Source organism: Ptychodera flava, chromosome 11 (genome assembly GCF_041260155.1).
Source record: "Ptychodera flava strain L36383 chromosome 11, AS_Pfla_20210202, whole genome shotgun sequence".
Lineage (NCBI taxonomy): Eukaryota > Metazoa > Hemichordata > Enteropneusta > Ptychoderidae > Ptychodera > Ptychodera flava.
Window position 1 is genome coordinate 1,937,600 of NC_091938.1, and position 19,474 is coordinate 1,957,073.

The window sequence follows — 19,474 nt, forward strand, 5'->3', positions numbered from 1 at the left end:
TGTTTACTTTATTTGTAGCTGGGTCATGAAGACCCTTATAGATACTAGAAGAATGATTTCACTAAAATCTGAGCTTTCCTTCTCTTTGATACCAAAGACAAAATGGGCATTGGAACTCGGAGTCATTACCAGGCTGGTACTCCATAGCAGAGTTCCATTCCCCACTTATCATGAGTGAAAAATAGCCTTGGGGTATGTGCAAATGTTGTTTGAATTGCAAGGTTTTGTGACTTCCAATCTAGAAGAACAAGTTAGGCACTGAAAAGAAGTCAATCCATTCAAAGGGGTAACTGAAAACTCAACCAAAAACAATCTTGCAGCGTCCACGCAAAAAACAGGCGTCAGTTGGTCAAAGTCTAAGAACGACATAAAGGTATGCAAATGGCTCTTTATGAGTGGTACAGGTAAACTTCCTGCAAAGAAAGAATATGGACGTACCTTTCATAGCAGATGAATAGTCATGTGAGAGTATGCATTCCACTGACAAGTTACACAGAATCACGAAAAACAGACAAGTCTGGTAAATCCTTCGTATCCAGGCTGGAGATGCCATGCCATCGCAGGGTTAGTCCACAGACACAACTGTCATAAAACGCGAAAAGCTTGTCCTTTTTTATCCGCCTCTGAGCGCTATCGCAACAGAAACCAAAGTCTAAGAGGAACACTTCTCAGATGGGCTGATAATGGTCCTGGCGCTGTGTCATGAATAATAATCAGGCACTGGCAGGCTTTATCCTTGGCATGCTAACAACAAGTCTCCAAGTAACTAACAGACACACAGATGCTACCACTACTACCTTTCAGCTATCTCTGCCCAATCCTCAAGTTTCCTTCTGTTTGTTTTTTGATTTGTGCCCTGATGGTCGCCACGCCGATAGAGCGGTCTTTAATTTGATAATTAGTCTGCTTTCCGCAGCTGTTGCCCCACGGGTCCCCTGGGCAAGGGTGATCGGGTCAGGGTCAGGGGTTACCTTGAACATACACCTGACTTGGTTGTAAAAGCTGCTTAATGCGGGGTCCTCATCTGTCAGCAGAGACTTCAACAAAACAGGAAGACAGACTCGATTCTGTGATTGGTACAATGATGTGAAAGATTCACCGGATGACGAGATAGTGTAGCCGCTGACACTGTGGCGTCAAGGAATTACCAATAGTGTGGTGACGTCAGTTGAAGACCTTATCAGATGCACATTGATTATCGGCAATCACATGAAGCAACCCCGTCTAACAGCCTGTGGCTACTGACAACACACCAATAACCTAAAAGTTGCTGTTATTCAAATTCCAAGGAAAGATTTAGGGTAAATTTACTTTACCAGCAAGTACACTTGACGGTCACCAGATTGCCGAGATAACTCAAGAAAATAGCATTTCAACAACATTGAACTTCATGCCAAGGCTGATCTTCCAAATTCTTGCACACAACAACAGGCTGGTTCCCCGAGGACTGATTCCGAGTGTTGTTGGGGCACAGTGATAAACACACTAAACCCCTGGCACACTGCCAGGACCCCAAACTACAGGGTGACAAACAATAGTGATTACCTGGGCCAGTGTTCTCTGACAATACACCGTGATTTCAACGATCAGAGTCTATAGTAGAACCTGGTGCCATAAACAAAGGTAACCCATCCACTCAGAACAGTAAGTATGTAAGATGCAACCTTTATTTGCCTACCTGGCCAACTCTACCTGTATAGTCAACAAACAATAATCCCTCACAATACAGAACAAACCTGAAAATGATCATTCAAAATTTTTTTGCCTTCTCTTAGTCAGTAAAACCATGGACATCCATGGTCTACCTTTCTAAGATGATTAAAAGACAGCAAAACTTATTTGAAAAGCTGAACATGAAAGTCTTGCAAAACTGGAGGATGTGCAAGGCACTTTACAAAGAAAGCCATAGGCGGCATTTGTTTGGCAAAGCTGACTGGTTTATAATCCTTGGTGCACGGCATGTCGCACAGATAAGAATCCAGGCAAGAGATTGTAAAATCTAAGCTATGAAGGGACGCATTGTTGTCCAGGGTAAATAGTCAAATCTACTTCACTTTAAAGAGAAGTTATTGAGCTATTTTTCCCAGGATTCCATGCTAGACCCAGTGCAAGCCACAGAGTCCCAATATTTACACAAATTTGCTAAAAAAACCTAAAATATGCAGTATTCACCAATTTCTCACAAACTACAATTAAGAAATTCTTTGATGTAACTTGACTGCAGTATTTTCATGAGTTGAGGATAACATATGGAAAATTTATGAATTGCACTCCTTTTATTTACATTTTATTGGATAATATAAAAGTCGGGTTAAATTGAGCAATTCGTCAAATGTGACATGTTCTAAAATTTCTGTAATTTCCCTCAAATACAATTACTAATATGGAACACAGATATACATTGCTTGAACAGCCATTCTTTGATTTCTGCACAATAATCTGCTTGATTTAATGAATATCAATCAAATTTGAGGGCGTCTACGATCAATGACATACTGCTACAGAGAATGGTTGAAGACATATAAATAAATTGGATCAAAAGTCATCGATTAATACAGGTCTGTCTTGTTTCATTTATATTTTCAAACATTATTTCAGAGCCAAAGTGTACCATATCATTATAAATTTATGACCAATATTTGAACACAATTCATAGATTGAAAAATTACACAATTTTAACTATTCTTGAAACATTACTGAAAGGATTCAGATTTGTACTTGATATATGCTGTTTTAATATTAATGTCAAATATAAAAAAATAAAAATTTAACATGGCCTGTATTAACACAATTATCATATCCAATTCAAGACTCCATTTAACCATATAAACATGTGTAGCTGATCATTCCATTTCTGAACGTCGATTAATTCAACATGAAATTGCCCTAAAATAGCACTTGAAAATTTTCCATATGGTTCGAATTGCTGCTACTTACCTTGAAAGCCTGGAATTTACCATGACGTGAAAAACCTATTTGATTTTTCACAGTTTGGCATTTAAGTTTCAATCTACGGAAACGCAAATTTCCAGATCTCGAATTCAAACATTCCCCGGTTTGTTCACAGGCTACCAAAACAAACTGTTACATCAACACACATCAAATTTAGGGAGAATTTCTTGCGTTGAACTTCCAAAGCTGTGGCAACGCTTATAAAAACCAAAATAAAATCCAATAAAATCCGGCACATCATGCACAAACTTTTGGCAGAATACTAACATTGCTGGACTAAAGAACTGTAGCGGGTTTTTTCATGACTATATTATGGAACACCCGGGTACATAAAATAATATTTTGATAAGCACTGTGCATTTTATCGTTCTCGCATCTCAGGAAAACTTCTTTGATTTTTTTCTCCTAAATGCATGAAAGATTAAATGGAAGAGAGCGTCTGAATCTAGAAATACTCACTTAAAGTTAGCGGAGGCATTCTTCTTCTGCAGTGGGTATCTTCAAGCTGTCAATATCAAATTTCCCTGCATCTGGTAACGTTTTTCCAGCCAGCAAAACTCAATCTCTCCCAAAACGTAAACTTAACCTCACCGGTCTGCTGATGCAGCCAATGCAAATTTTATAAAAATATGCAATATTTGACGAACTCTTGTGCACCAATTACCAGTTCAATCAATTTCACGCAGACTCAGTAATGGAAAGCAGTGCATTCTTCAGTATGGGGGTAGTAGGGGGGTCTGCGTGTCAGCAAAAACCTTTTTCCAAGGTAATTGACATTGATGCTTGTCAATCTGTCATCGATTAATCACTTATCCTTCTTTTAACAATCCTCTTGCAGGCCCCTCCCACTGATCTGATCAAACATTTTAACCAGCACCATGTAACAATATTTTCTTTTCTTCAATGAAAATTTTAATTTTTTCATATTCTTTTTATTTGTCTTACTTAAGTGTTGTAAATGACATAGCCAGAAAACAAAATGCACATACTTGTTCAATGTTACAAAATAGTTGACACATTCAGATAAAAGCCAGAGCTACCACCCCTCTTTGCATATAGACAGTCTGTAAATTTCCTACAGCTAGTGTCCTAACGGCTTTTAATGAGTCACTCATTAGACCACTAATTTACACAAGGCCATAAGAGCATGCGTCTCTCTGCGGAAATATCAGGCAGCACTTAAAATACAACAAACAGTCTTACACATTGCACATAAAAATACCCACTTGGTCTTTATATGAAATTACCAATCAAACATTGATATATTTTTGACTAAATGATGTCGTTGTTATGTACATTGAATTATTCATTTATTAATTGAATTATTACTTTAATTACCATGAAAATATGATAGCTGCAATGAAAAATTCTGAAACCTGATGGCGCTAAATATATCATAATTTTGTGAAAGCCAGATCGCCTTCTCTGAGAGCACACCACAAAAACGTTGAGACGTTAAGAAAATAATGAGATTACCGAATCCAAAGAAGGCCATCCATTGTACAAGTTCTTCAAAAACCAGCAGGATGCAGCCTCATAAAGATGCCATTATATTTGACTTCCCATCATGCACTGCTCTCAGCAACGCTAGGGTTATTACACCTGTCAGTGTGCAGTCCCAAGGCAATCACTAGCACTGCGTTCACAAAAATTACAACCCGTAGTATCATTCTTGACGAATCTTGGTCCTCACAATATGCTGTACATGTCATTACATATTTATGAATGTACAATATTTAATTGACTATGATGCAAACTAAGATCAAATGTTAAGAAATGATGAACTTTTCTGTCATTTTTTGGGTCCATGTTCTCTTGCAAGGATAAAATGACTCACAAGAAAGGAAGAGGTGGGTGGGTTTGATCAGACTGACATGATCATAGTAAACTAGTTCAGTTGCAATAGTTAAGTGGTAGTAGTTATGTAGTACTAGTTAAAGTAGTAATAGGTAGATCTTGTTTGTTGAGCTTTTGGGTGATGAACTTATTTTACTTATACATGCTGGTTTAGGGTTGATGATCATGTGGAGAGAGTACCGTGCTGCATGATTGACAGTAGTATTGACATTTCCGTAAATGCCGCAGAGAGAGCTGTAAAACTGAAGGACTGAGTCGTGTATGGGTCTCTGCCAACTCAAACCTAAACAAACGTACAATATGATTGGTTCCAACGAGATTCTGTTGAAGAACGTGATATTTAATGCTGTGCCTTCAGTTGTTGTTTGGGTTTGAGTTGCAAAGACCCATACACCGATGAATCTGTCAGTTTACAGCAATGCTGTGCCTTTAGTTGTTGTTTGGGTTGGAGTTGCAAAGACCCATACACAACTCAGTCCGTCAGTTTACAGCAATGCTGTGTCTTCAGTCGTTGTTTGGGTTGGAGTTGCAAAGACCCATACAACACTGAATCTGTCAGACTAAGCACTGTGGGCAAAATGGCCTCTATATTGTTCACTCAAAGTGTGACAATTTTTTGCCGCACATACGCTGAATGAGCGTAAAGAGAGCCAAATCAAGCTTCCGCGTAATGTTGAAAACTTCGCCGAATTTCCTAGCCGCACAGCTAAATATTCAGGAAAGAGATGCAGATTCCATTTCCTCATATGTTCCTCTGTCCATTATGATATTTCGGCAATAATTTCATGAAGGAATTCTTAAAATACCGAAGCGAAAATACTCTATGTAAAAATAGGCCAAAACACGGCCAACAGCACAAACGATCGTAAACTCGTCATTTCAGAAAAATAAGAGGGAAATTCAAAAATCTAAAACCATAGAGTTTTAGTGAACCTTCATGAGATGCTTAATCTCAAATATTGTAAGAAATAACAGCGAAATGAAAAAGTTGGTCCGGCGGGTTTTTTTAGATGTATTTTTCATTTTACGATGTGCCGAATAATCTCGATTCCCATAGAAAACAATGGCGTTTATGTGCGTCCGATCGACCGAACACATTGCGAACTTCTCGCCGGTTCAAATTTTTAATTCTTAACCAATGATAATGAAAATTGGTACAATAATCCTTTGACTAATAAGCAAAAATCGTATCGTTTTAGATTTTTGAATTTCTTCGTTAAATTTTTTTTATTGCCATTCTATTTATTCTGATCACTGAAATATACTGTTGCTGTCAACAATATGGCGATCTGACGGCGTTTACATGTGCAGAACAAGGGTCTGAAATTGACGCAAAATAATCAGCAAGTGTCTCCTAAATTGTACAGATCAAATAGCTGTCAGGTTGTTGTCTTTTATACAAAATTTGGGTGAATATGAACCATGAATATTGCAGTAAATTGGTAAAAATAACACGAAACGGAAGCGAACTGGTGTAGAGTCTCCACTGTGAACGTGTAGTGAACGTTATCGATCGATATTCTTTTGTTGCGAATTGATACAATGTTGTGTTGCATACCCGCGGATCGCATGGCGCCAAACTTGTCCAAAGAGCGCCAAAATATGCTGAGACATAAAAGTATCACAAAAACTAAACAAATTGTCTTCGATTCAATTTGAGTGGAAGAAAACAACCGATACGTTGATTTTATGGTACATAAGTCAATATATACGGGCTGTCATGGAAAAATTCATGGCGTAACCTGAAAATACGAGTGACAGGCGAGCAGATTTCGATCGATATTTTATTGAAATGAAATTGATACAATGTTTGCTGTCGTCACTAGCAACCAGCCCAAAGCGTTGTCCGGCGGGGGCGCTGTACCCCGCTGTACTGAACAATTTAGGGCTCTTTTTGCCCATAGTGAAGAGAGCTCAGAACAGTTAATACTGTTTCCTCAAAAAAAACATGTGAAAATGATGCATAGAGATCCTATCAAATGGAAAACGAATTTGTATACATTCACATGATGCAGAGTCAATGAGGTAACACTAAACTAGGATAGCTTGGGAAATTTGGTCCATTGTTTAGGCCAGGACACTGGACAGACAGCTGTGTGGAGAAAGTCCAGGACCAGAAATTCATTCAATCAGCTCATCACTGGCAATAGGATTACAACTACCCAACCACTACACTGAAAGGTGTATACGTAACATCAATGTAGGTATCAACGTTTACTCCAAGGACATGTGTCTACTCTGGATTTTCATAAGGAATTTTAAAAGTTCCTTTCAGCAAAAATATAATGTACACATGAGTTTTCGAAGGTTTTATAACTGCATAAACGATTGGGTTTTCATCTGGTCCTTTCCATAATCTGGTTTACTGTGTTCCTGTTTTCAATAGTATATCAGGAGGTCTGTCTCAAACTTGTGCAGAGTAAGAGTGGACATTCCTAGGAGCTCTATTCTCACAAGACGCTTTCTAACCACTCCACAAACCTACGCAAGAACTCAGTACAGCAATGAGTGTAGTTGTTCCCGTACACAGGCCTGTAGTTTATGACAATGTTTGAGCACACTGTTTTCTCTCTTGAGCTAAAAGTACTATATGACTGTTTGACAATAGTGATTCACAGTTGCTGAAATTTACTTGGGGAGAGTATAGTAATGTCTCACTTCAAAATACGATTTTCCACATATTACACTAACACAGTAACAATCAATCACTGTTCTGGATAAATGGAATTTTATAATGCTGATAATTGCATATTGTGTATTTTTGAAAAATAAGTCAACCTTATCAAAAGCCTAGAACTTGAGTAAAATGATACACAAACACGTAAACATACACCACTGCTGCAGAGCTCAGTCAAAACATCTTGATGCTGTTCAAACAACGATAATAACATCAGGCTTTTCAAAAGATTGTTCATTGGGGCAGAAAAGCTGCTAAAAGATGTAGATGCACATACGAAGGCTATTCTTTCAATGCCCTCTTTATGGATGGTTTCTTACATCGAGCTGATAACGAAATTTGCAAAACCTTCCTCCAAGGCATCCAGTTACTGGGCATTGTTGTCCCTTTGGAAAAACAATCATTCTCTGTTGAGCATCACTAATCTGTTCTCAACATACCAGAACACAATTTCTCTTATCTCTTGTGAAGTTTTATCAACCGTTCATAAAATTGATTCAATAGTTTAATCCCAACCTGATCTTGTTAAAATTTCCGTTTATGAATAATTATCAATTGGGATATTGTAAATAAATTGGTGTAACCTCACAACAAAGGGACTCACTTTAAAACCTCCTCTTAAATGAAAATCCTTGCTTTGTTCAGCATGAGCACTGTACATAGGGAGATGCCGGCAGAAATGACAAGGCAAGCACGTCTTTACATATGCTTATTACTACCGGGGTTCTTCTTGTTACAGTTCAGAGTTTTTTGTTTGTTCATGTTTACTGAGATTAGGTGTAACAGAAATTCAAAGAGAAAGCACAAGTTTCTGGCTGTATGGGTTTTTCCGGATATTCAACTGTTAAACGGTAAGTCATATGTGAAAACACTGTAAGCCACGAGTTTGAAGTATGGACATAGCACAGATTGTATACATTAAACACTGTCAATGATCCCAGCAGGGGCGACAGCACCTCCTAAATTGGCCAGAAAACCTCACATATGCAGTTACACAAATGATATCCACTATGAAATATGAAGTCCTATCAATAAAGTATGCTATATTGGATGACTATCATGTCTGGGGTTTGTTTAATGCTTAATTAGTTTGCCTGTAAATAACGGTCAGATGGGTGTGAAGTTTTTAATATTACAGATTTGTTGGGTCAAATACATATCAACAAAACATAATGCTTTCACAACAATTGTGGACTTTAGATATTTCGAACAAAAGAGACCTAATCTTATCACAAACAATTCAATGAAACAGAAACTTTGTCACAATTATGTTTCGAAACTTGTAACAAAAGTACCATACACAGTCAGTCAGGGCATGACTATGATCACCAAAGAGTTCAAGAAATAGTCATGTCTGAGAGGCATGCAAATATCAGTATTTAGCAGAAAGACAGTTCGAAAGCTTGCTAAGCGATGCCAATGACATGAATGGAGGGGGTCTATGACACAAGGGGAGGGGCATCAGCCTCTGGGGAAGGAAGTTATTCACAGTCATTGGAAAGGGCTACTCAGGAAATGCATCGGTCCTTAACATGACCTTTATAGACACAAGGGTCAAAGGTTATGAAGCCCACCAACTGGCATTTAATTTCCAAATTGTGACTGGCTCCCTCTGCTGAATGCACATCCTGTCTTCACCTTCTTTTTGTTCTGATTGACTCACAACCAAAGAAAGACGTGATAACTTTGAAGAGTTGTGAAAAATGACACAGCAACGGAAAATTCAGCAGTTTTGGTCTAAGTGGAACATGGGTTGTCTACTTTCACAAGACAAACGTATCCTCAACTCAGCCATAGACCCTCTTTTTCCAGGGCCTATGACTCAACAACACAACAATGGCATTCCGTTTGAGTTGTCCTTTTGCACGGTGATCAACCATAGACAGGGGGTGACATATGTCGTCTGTTTCATTTGCATTGTAATCAAGCATAGACAGGGGGTGCCAACACAAGGTTTATCTATCCTCCACTTTTCAGCTATTGTGTTCATGGGTCTCTATTTCACTCATTACACAATTTTGAGGAGATATAAAAATAAAAGCCAAGGTCACATTGCTAGAACATCAGTCCTGTGGGAAGATTGCAATGGCCAGCCAGGAAAACAAACAACTTTCTGTTTTTAAGGAGTTTGCGCCTCGAAAGTGAAAGACTTAAACTTTTGCTCAAACTTTCCTGAATTAAACTTTCAACCATTCTCTTACTAAATCAAAAATAAAAATAAGGGATCACCATGCAAAGTTTTGAACTAGCGAAACAAATTAACCAACATTCTGCAATATTTGAAATTCAAAATGGCCGCAACCCATGTGTTAACTCTATGGGCAAAATTAAATTTTGGATTTTCGAAAAACTAAGCCAGTGAAAGTTTTTTTTTCTCCAAGAGCTTTAAAATGATGCCCCGCAAGTGGTAGATCAGAAAAGAATTGTAGAAATTTGAGAATCTCATTATCTGTCCCCAATTAAGCGCATTCTACCTTACACCTAAGATGCCAACCACCATCAGAATCAAATGATGAGCAACATCTAAATTGTCCAACATCTTACATTGTTTGCTGAAGACATTTTCTATTTGTTCAGTAAAAATGTATTTCAACAAGGTTTTGCTATGTCAAAAGTAAGAATGGAAGAATGTCAAATATGTTATTTTGAAGAAGTCTTTTCATATTATTTTCATGTTTGAAATTGTATGTGCAATATTAAAGTGTGATTTGACTTGTGCTGTGGGAGCATGAATAGACAGCCAATGCTTTCAGTTCATAATGGTAGCAGTCATGCTAAAATATTATGCAGTCCCTAAGAGATCAGATAGTTCTTTTACGAATTCACACACACACATGGCAGCATTGTTGATAAGACCAAAGAATGTGAATTGATACTCTGGATGTGTTCAACAAATGTTTTTGGTGTTTAATGCTTGTCAAAAAGCCACGGAATGACACATAAAATGTACAACCCACACGTTGTTCACCGCTGCATTTTTTCATCAGTCAACAATCTTGAAGCATTCATGTCCTACTTCAAATCATTTCAATGTTGACATGTTTTATTCACTGAATGAATCTTGCCAGCTGTCTTTTCAGTAAGAGTTTACACATCGTTACTTCCCTGCCTTTCAAAAAGACAGTTACCATGCCAAACTACTCATCCCTATACTTTTCAAGGAAATTTTACCCTTGGATTTAAAGTGCATTGTTCAGAAATGACTGAAATCAAATAAGTTAATAACTGAGATATCTGATATAAAGAAGTCCTTTCACTGGATATTTAGCATGTCTGGTTTTTCTGATATGACCAGTGAATTTCCAGACAAAGTGGAGTGACATGGTATTTATTTTACTGAGTGACCATTATCAGTGTACATCACCCATCATATCACTCTATTATTAATCAAACAGACTTAATTCATTCTATTAATTTTTCTATTTTTAGGCCTGAAATATACCGGTAAGACACTGAAAAGTGACTGAGTTACTGTGCTATGGTTGCTTAATGATCTTATTTTTAGGTTTGAAATGTACCAGTAAGACATTGGTCTTGCTATGTTACTGTGGTATGGCTGGTTAATATCCATATTTTTAGGACTCAAAATATACCAGGGAGACAATGAAAAGTGGTACTATAGAAGTACGGCTGTGTTACTGTGGTATGTTTGGTTATTGTTCTTATTTTTAGGGCTCATAATCTCAAATACACTGGTAAGACACTGGATGTATCAGTGTTGCTGTTTAATGCAGGTTTTTCTAAATGCACAACACAGAGGGCAAGTAGATCTAACTTTTGATGATTTCTTTCACTACTTGTATCTTTGTGTTTAATGTCAATGGCAGTTTCTTGTTCTACTCCCAAAACCATTTCAAGATACATAGTTTTCAGCTTGTCAACTCAGCCTGTGTAGACTGCAATGTTATTGTTGAAAAGTGAATTCTGGTCCGGACTAGAATTAAAATGTAAACGGTAACAGTATGTATACACTGTGTTGACAGTTCAATAGTGTGTTTCAACAGGCTTAGGGGAGTAAAACAAGCAACTGTAGATGGCATTGAATATAAACTGTGAAAAATCATCAAAAATTACAGCTACTTGCCTTTCAATTAAGCATATACTGCATTCTGATACTGGAAGAAAAAACATACTTCTGAACAACACAACAGAAGAATTGAACGAACCTAGGCTAAGAATAACTGAAATGAAAACGACATTTATTCATGCATTTGACAACAATCATTTGAACAGGTATCTTTGTTATTCTAGATTTAGCATGTTAAAAAAAAAGGCATTTGACAACAGCGTCCCATATTGGTTTTCCAAACTGATGGACGCGTCGCCGCTGGCTTGACTTAGTGCCCTGAATTTTCCAATTAGCAGTATGCCGTCCCTTGTTGATTTGCAATCTTTCTCGCATGGAGAATTCTTCCACTATATTGCACACTTTGCCAACAGTCAACAGCCCGCCAAGGCCACCCTGCTGCTTTTATGTTTATAATTAGTTAAAGTTTCCAGGTTTTTTCGCTGAACGGCTACCACCAGTAACAAGAAAATGGTCTCCTTCCTGACAACAACTGCAGAGTCACAGTGTGCAGTTACCATGGAAATACACCAATGGTGCTGCGAAACAATGCTGAAAAATGGAAAATTTTATTCAAAGCTTTGCTGGCAGGGATGTTGCTTGGACCACATCCTGTGACATGCCCTAGTATGTTGCTATCAAACGCCAAATATTTGAAATATCGCTTGTTTTCAGACAGCTTGCCTCATTCTTCCATGTCTCTTGTACCGGACAGCTTACTCAAAAAATCCCGTTGGCGATGCACACAAAAAACAATCAAAGGGACTCTTAAAATACATCCATTACACTTCCACAAATCGGGTCTTTTTTGTAACAGGAGAGCTTCAACAATAAACCCTAAACTACTTTTCAGGGCAAAGCGTAACTTTATGCACACATTTACAGAAGAGAGGTATGACCTATTTAGCTAATGAGGTATACGTTTACATGTATGGACTGTACAGCCACTCTGGCAAAGAGACAGTAGATAAGGTACATAAACACTGTCGCAGCAATCTGTGGCGCTGTAACCGACAACTCATATGTCACAACTCATTCAAAGACTTGTAAACTTGCAACATTTTCAAGTCCATAAATACCTTCTGGGATAGTATCTCGGTATTTCTGATTTAAAAAACAATTTGGTTTAATTTTTATGATTATATTCAATTACCCACTAACATTCCATCTTTTCATCACTAGACATCTGAAGATGCTCTAAAATCTCATCGATTTTCAATCCTAGCAGTCTAATTATACAGTTTACTATGGAGAACTGGGCATATGCCGTGCCCTGTGTAAATCTTAACAGGAACTGTACAAGACCTCTGCATCAGATGTACAATCAATAACAGTTTTATCAGAGCATTTAAGCATCTTTACCCTGGAATGTTTCTTCATGTATCTATCACACTGGGGCATTCCAGTGTTTATTCCAGTGAAAAGTGATGAGCCAGGGGAATGACTGGAATTCCAGGATTTAAGACAGGGAGATGACACTGTTAAATTAAGTGTGGATAAATTCTTTAACTCATCTAACATGACCTCATGCCCTTGGTAATCAAACGTCAGGTGTGGAAAAAAACAAACTGTGTAGTATTACCATGTACATACATGGGTACTATAGTGCCATTATCCCTCAGCTAAACGCACAGAGGCACACCAGCACATACCAGTAAATGTAAAATACAAATGCATAAAAACACTAGTCTTTCATATTTTATGCTGATGTTATCGTTCACCTAGCTTTAAATGACATTATTTTAATATTTAACATACTGTACCAATAAATGACATTGTAAAATACAAAAGTTATATTCATATATGTAAAACATCATAAAATCACGCTGCTTGCATTTGCACATGTTAGACCTTTACAATCTCATCACTTTTATTGTGAGAAAACATCTCATGTTTGAGAAGCAGTTACAACACATGTAAATTAGGCACAGAAACCAACAAGTATTTGTGTACGAGTCATTTAAACATAGCGGAAATAGGCCTTAACCCCATGGGGTCTAGCAGACGCTTGATGTTGTCATTTCATTTGCAAAATGTAACAAAATGACGGCAAGCCTGTTGCGATACACAAGTGTGCTACGCTGCAGTTGTTCTAAGATCAAATTTCAAAAATGAACGCCTCTAAGCGTAAGAAAGTAATTACGCTTTATCACTACGGCCAATCTGGGAATTCGGCAACCTTTGCATCTTTCAGTAGCGAAATTTTACCACCTTCATATTGTGTTAGGTCTGCGGTTTCCAACTTGGATGGTGATCAGACACATGTATCAGACACCAATGACTGATAACAGAAAATTTCCCCAAGGCAGCCTAAAAAATGAAAGACATGGCTTATCTATGGCAGGTCTACAGTTATAAGTTGTTTTGCTGCCCTCGTCTGAAAAAGGAAACAAGCCATGCAAATCTAATGTCCTCTTTAAAATGACTGCGCAACATTCACAGGTAAAACGCTTTGAATACTTTGTCATGGAGCCGCACAAGTTCCTGTGTACGTTGCTCATCACTGAAGTGTAAATCACGTTCCAAATCTCGTTTAAAAAGGTAATGTACTGTAATTGTGTTTAACTTAAGTCAATTATTTTCTCAGTGAATGCCAACTCTTGATTAAAATCTTCTCAAAATAACTGTTACAGCTACCATTTTGCCACCAAAACCACATTTTGCATATACTGTCCTTCCTGTTTATTTTTCAACTCATTACATCGAAAAACAGTCTGATAGGAAAGCGTACATATTTTTCCTTGGGAAGCTGAAAGATTATGAGATAAATGAAAACACAAGACTACAATGGTAGAGCCCAGGTAAACTTTGTCAGTTTAAGGAATAAACACGTACTTTTCGTTAAAGTGTTGAAATGTGACGACGGAAGTCCTCTGTATTTTGTAGCATGCATCACTGACCGAATTGTAAATCTGTTTCTCCATTGAAAACAGCACAACCATGCATATTATTTATTGTCTTTAGTGCAGATAAACAGATTCTCTTACAATTTGCTAAGTGCTAACCAAATTTACTTTGACAGTTTCAGTTGTCAATGGCACTGACGTGGCGATGACGTACAACAGACACCATTTCCTCTCTGATGACTACAGGTCTCATGATGTCTACAGGTAGCTAGGCAAGTCACCAAAGCATCAGCAAACACCGAAATCCATCTTTGACAGACTCTAACTGATTTATTAGAGATACTCACTGGCAAAAATAGAGAATTCTTGTTTAAAAAGTACATTCACTTTTGTTACAGAACCAGATTTTGTTTCTTGTGCAATCTTTTGAAACCGTCTTACCTCAAAAACAAGCTTTTGAAATGTAAATTTTTTAAGACAATAAGACAATGGAAAATGGCCTTGCTGGCTGTATTTCCCAAACCACGCAAAGAATACTCTAGGAGACACAGATTGACACATTGATGACAAGAATAAATCAGTGCACTGGGAACACACCGAAAATGGCATGGCACTGAACACTACAGATAATTATAGCACTAATTGTCACTTGAAGATTAACCAGAAAAATGGATTAACAAAGTCTGTAACTTACAAACAGCTAATGTGAAATCATTTGACCTGGTATTATCATTCATCTACCATACAGACAGTTTACATACCAACAGTGACCCATGTTCTGTGGTGATCTATCAGCCCTGATAAACAAGATGCAATTCAACTGTGTGTATTACATCTTTTGCATTGCACCAATTTAAAATTCAATAATTCTTTAATACAGAGTGAAAATAAACCAAAAGTGTTCTATTTCACCATAGTCTATGCTCTGATTTTCCAAGTTTATGAGTAATGAATAGTTCCACGTAGAAATAGTGCTATGTTAAAATCAGTTTCCAAGGTAACCAAACATCTCTGGTAAAGGGAAGAGGAAAGCGGTTACGCAAAGAGAAAAATTTCAATTTCTGATAACTTTTCATTTCAAAAGCCAACATCATAATTGACTTCACCGCAAGAACACTCGGATCAAATAACAATAAACACAGCATGCTAGCCTATTATCTCATGTAAAGCATACTCAGCATATCTATCGTATTAAAACAATAATTAAGATTAGTCAGAATTTGGTTACGTTTACGCACTCACTGTGACAATCACATCTACGTTTATCTGACTATTTTTCCAGATGAACAGTTTTCAAATTAACTTAGAAACTCATGTTGCTTGCTGGCACACTTCTAAGAACCATGGAATTGTTTGACATGTGACTATAAACATGCTGGCAAGGCATTTTTGGCAATGCCACCTGCCAGCACACAGCCAGGGAAAGTCATGGCCAACTTGGCCGTTAGTGAACTTTCCCAACAATTCATCAACTGATTTCAGCATGTCCAAGGGCATTTCCCTCATATTGCACAATATCATGTTTTTATTGACACAATGCACTTTGTGAAATGTAACAATATAACAATGTAGCAATTTACATTGTATACATGTATGCACACATTTATCACTAAAAGTACGTACACAGCACTCTCAGATATAAGTATGTATCATAATACGCTGAGAATATTGCAACAGACATGATTTGTCTTGAAGTTTAACAACAGTTCAGCTTCAGCACATATTTTGATGTTCTGATATTTCCTACCCTGGACAGAAAAGTAATATGTACATACCTGCAAATTAATATCAACAATATTTCAATGCAGTTGTCTCCTGCACAATCCTAATATTTGACATCCATACTGGTGTGCTTTCAAAAGAATAATTTATCTTTTCTTGTTTCTTTATTCAATCACATTAAAACACAGCATACCCATATTGTCCAGCAACAACATGCAGCTGGCACATATTGCCACGACCCAGTTGACCTATGACACCCATGACAAAGGTTCTGGATAAAATTTAATTACAAAACTTGCCATGATGATAACGGCTGCAGGACTTCTCTGGATTTTTTTATAAAGCAATTCGAACTTTTGAAGTTTTATGACATAAATGCAGACGAACTTTGTACAGACGCGGGCGTCAACGCAAACAAAACATAACCAATGTTTGTGAAGATGTCTCCCCTCTCTCTCTCTCTCTCTCTCTCTCTCTCTCTCTCTCTCTCTCTCACAAACACACACACACGTACGACTAACGTATGTGGCAGTCTGAAGGATATGAGTACTGTTGGAAATCAAAGAAGGCCTGAGAAATGTGGGAAACGATAATACAGGAAGTCCATTGCAGGTCATATGAAATGGTTTTAGGAAGGGTGCGTTACGCACTCACAGCAACTTGAAAGTTGGAGGGAATTCATTAAAACAATGTACCAACGATCTCCGGGCTACTACATTGTAGTACTAACAGATCTTCTCCACGTTAATACTACAATTCTACCACACACGTTTCTGAAAGCTGTTTTTCGTGAACAACCCTTATCGCAACCACGAATTCCGAGAAGGGGCGCACTGTAAAGCTTACGTGAGTCAAACACCTGACGTACGTGTTTAAATAGCACACATCATATCCGTGAGCCGGTGGTCGATGGTCCATTACCTAGTTTACCTCAATGGCATGGCCAAACCCGCTCGCTCTCTAGTCATCTCAATCTTTTGATAACTGAATACTTCAGCAAAATAAAATTGAAATAAACGTTTTCTTTTTCGACTGGGACCACCGGCGGCACGATGACCACACGCCCTGACTTGATTCATACAGGCAGTCTACATACTTTACAAACTAGTCAAGAACTTGTGTAAGTGGTTACTCACGTTCGACGCGCTCAGCTGACGAAAACAACTCAGTCGCAGTTCCCACGATCAGAACGCAGCTTATCAGCAAGAGTAAAGTAGTCTTCTCCATTTTCTATGAATCTCCAATATTCCACGGATAAATCAGGTAGATAGTATTGGTAAAAACATCCACGTAAAAACAGAAACTTTAGTCCATAGGATCGTACATGTTGCTGTTGAAGTGGATCTTGGCGGAAGTGACCTCAGTGAACGGTTACTCATGGACCGAAATGGACAGAAGCGAGAAACAGAGGGCGCGCTGGTCAGTCCCCCAGTGGGTCACGAATTCCACATTCAGGTATCCCCAAGCCGCGTGACCTTTCAATTTTCGCGGAAAAATTAGAGTACAGCGGTACTTGTAAAGACTTGCCTATGGCACTTCCTGCTCATTCCAGTTGCCTAAGTGTACGAGTTCATGCGAGGTAAAGCTATTAGGGATTATCAGAAGCATCGCAGTATCAGCACGCACAATAACTCGACGAAAGTCAGGCTATCCCGTTCTGAAGCAGATCCTATCTGCAATCTCACCTTATACGAGTATTTATATAAATTATGTTCATGGTAGAGAGTCATTATCTGTATCTAATGGTTTCGGGTTGTGTGTGTAGTTTGTGTTTGGATGTAAATAAGATTCATACGAGTGTTTTTTTCTTTACATGGTTTAAAATATGTAATAATAGTCGGTTGAAACTTGGCGGTCAAGATCTACAAATTTAGGCTTCAGGGGCCAGGATGACAATTCTAGATTCCGACGTTGTATTGAAAAACGAACATGCCACCGTTACTAAAAATAATCAAATATGATTTATTATTAATTCAGTAAGACATGTTAAATGCATCCCGGTTTAAGAAAGAAATTCTAAATTTCCCTATGTCCATCATGGACCATAAAAAGGAATCCGATATAGCCTAAGGGAGGGGGAAAAACATGCCCCCCCCCCCCATTTTACTAAGATAAAGGGATATTATTCCCCTCCTCAACTGCTCAAGATCCTTGTCCATTGCAATATGTTTCATAGTAAATAGAAACACTGTATATCAAAACATGTAGGTGTTCCATAAGTTGACGTTTGATAATACGTTACCAATGTATTTGTTCGACTTGAAATGCAGTGGCAATTATTGCGCCCTCAGTAGATTCAAGGGGACGATTTTCCTCGGTTTTAAAGATATCGTTTACGAAAATCGTGTATAATTGCAATATTGACCATTTTTCTCATAAATTAATTAATTGTAAAAAAATTGTAATAAAGTACTATCATCCCTGCTTCCCCATTGTTTCCACGATGTGAAATAATTAAAACAATTAAAACGTTACTAGTGTACGTGACTAAAAATCTAATTAAAACTAAAAACTTAAGACTAAAAAATTAAGACTAAAAACTCAATTAAAACGTTACTAGTGTACGTGACTAAAAACCTAATTAGGCGTACCGTAATCTATCACGACTGTGTCATCAACTGTGCGCAATTTCTTCTGTCCTAATTGACATTCTACTCAGCTTTTCAATACGGCCTGTATAAGTGTGTTGTTTGCAATCAATTTGCTTTTGTTGACAAGGTTGAAACACACTGCAAAACGACACACACAGCAAAATTAATTTACATGTATGTTCGTTATGTTTCTTATTATAGTTGAGAAAAGTTTACAGAAAGTTTTTTTGGTTTTGTAAAAATGCTGTTATTTTGAAATGCTGTTCTTTTGATATTTAGCCTAAATACTTTGTTCGTTATTCTGTTAAACCAGTTTTGTTTTTCATGTATTCACGTTTCAAACGCAACGTCTTTCGTGTAAAATGCATGCACATTAAGCTTACCGTTGATAAAATAAATTATAGACGCACGAACCAGAATTCAGTTGGCCTAAAATCGCTAACATTTGGAAATTTCACGAATGCAGTGTGAACAAGTTGAACTCCAGGTATTTCTAGGTGATTTTGGGGAAGAGCAAGATAGAGTCTTTCAAGGACATATAAAAAGAACTGGGAAATGAATTAACGCACATGATCAAAATCAAAGATGATAAAGCTTCAACAAAGACCATATTTCAAAGGTAAATCACTGAGATGTGCAATACGGACAACACAGAGGTCGCTGTGATGGTGATAATATCAGTTGACTCAGCAAATGTGAATTCATATTTTCCAATTTACAACGTTAACAAAGCAAAACGAAATGCATTCGATAATTTCTTATA

At 37.6% G+C, this 19,474-nt stretch overlaps 1 protein-coding gene across 9 annotated transcripts in view; it reads right to left on the reverse strand.

Moving 5' to 3' along the window:
* LOC139143243 (epidermal growth factor receptor-like) overlaps nucleotides 1–17,488 on the reverse strand; it is a 108,164-nt gene extending 90,676 nt beyond the window's left edge. For 3 of the 9 annotated variants that reach the window (XM_070713400.1, XM_070713391.1, XM_070713399.1), the window contains exon 1: nucleotides 17,257–17,483. In XM_070713400.1, the coding sequence (XP_070569501.1) occupies nucleotides 17,257–17,347 (91 nt within the window). In that variant the 5' untranslated portion in view covers nucleotides 17,348–17,483. Of the gene's footprint in view, nucleotides 1–438; nucleotides 1,487–3,411; nucleotides 3,446–17,256 lie in introns of those variants that run through there. The other 6 variants (XM_070713388.1, XM_070713395.1, XM_070713390.1 and 3 more) reach the window with 5 other exon arrangements.
* Between the last annotated feature and the right edge of the window lie 1,986 nt (nucleotides 17,489–19,474).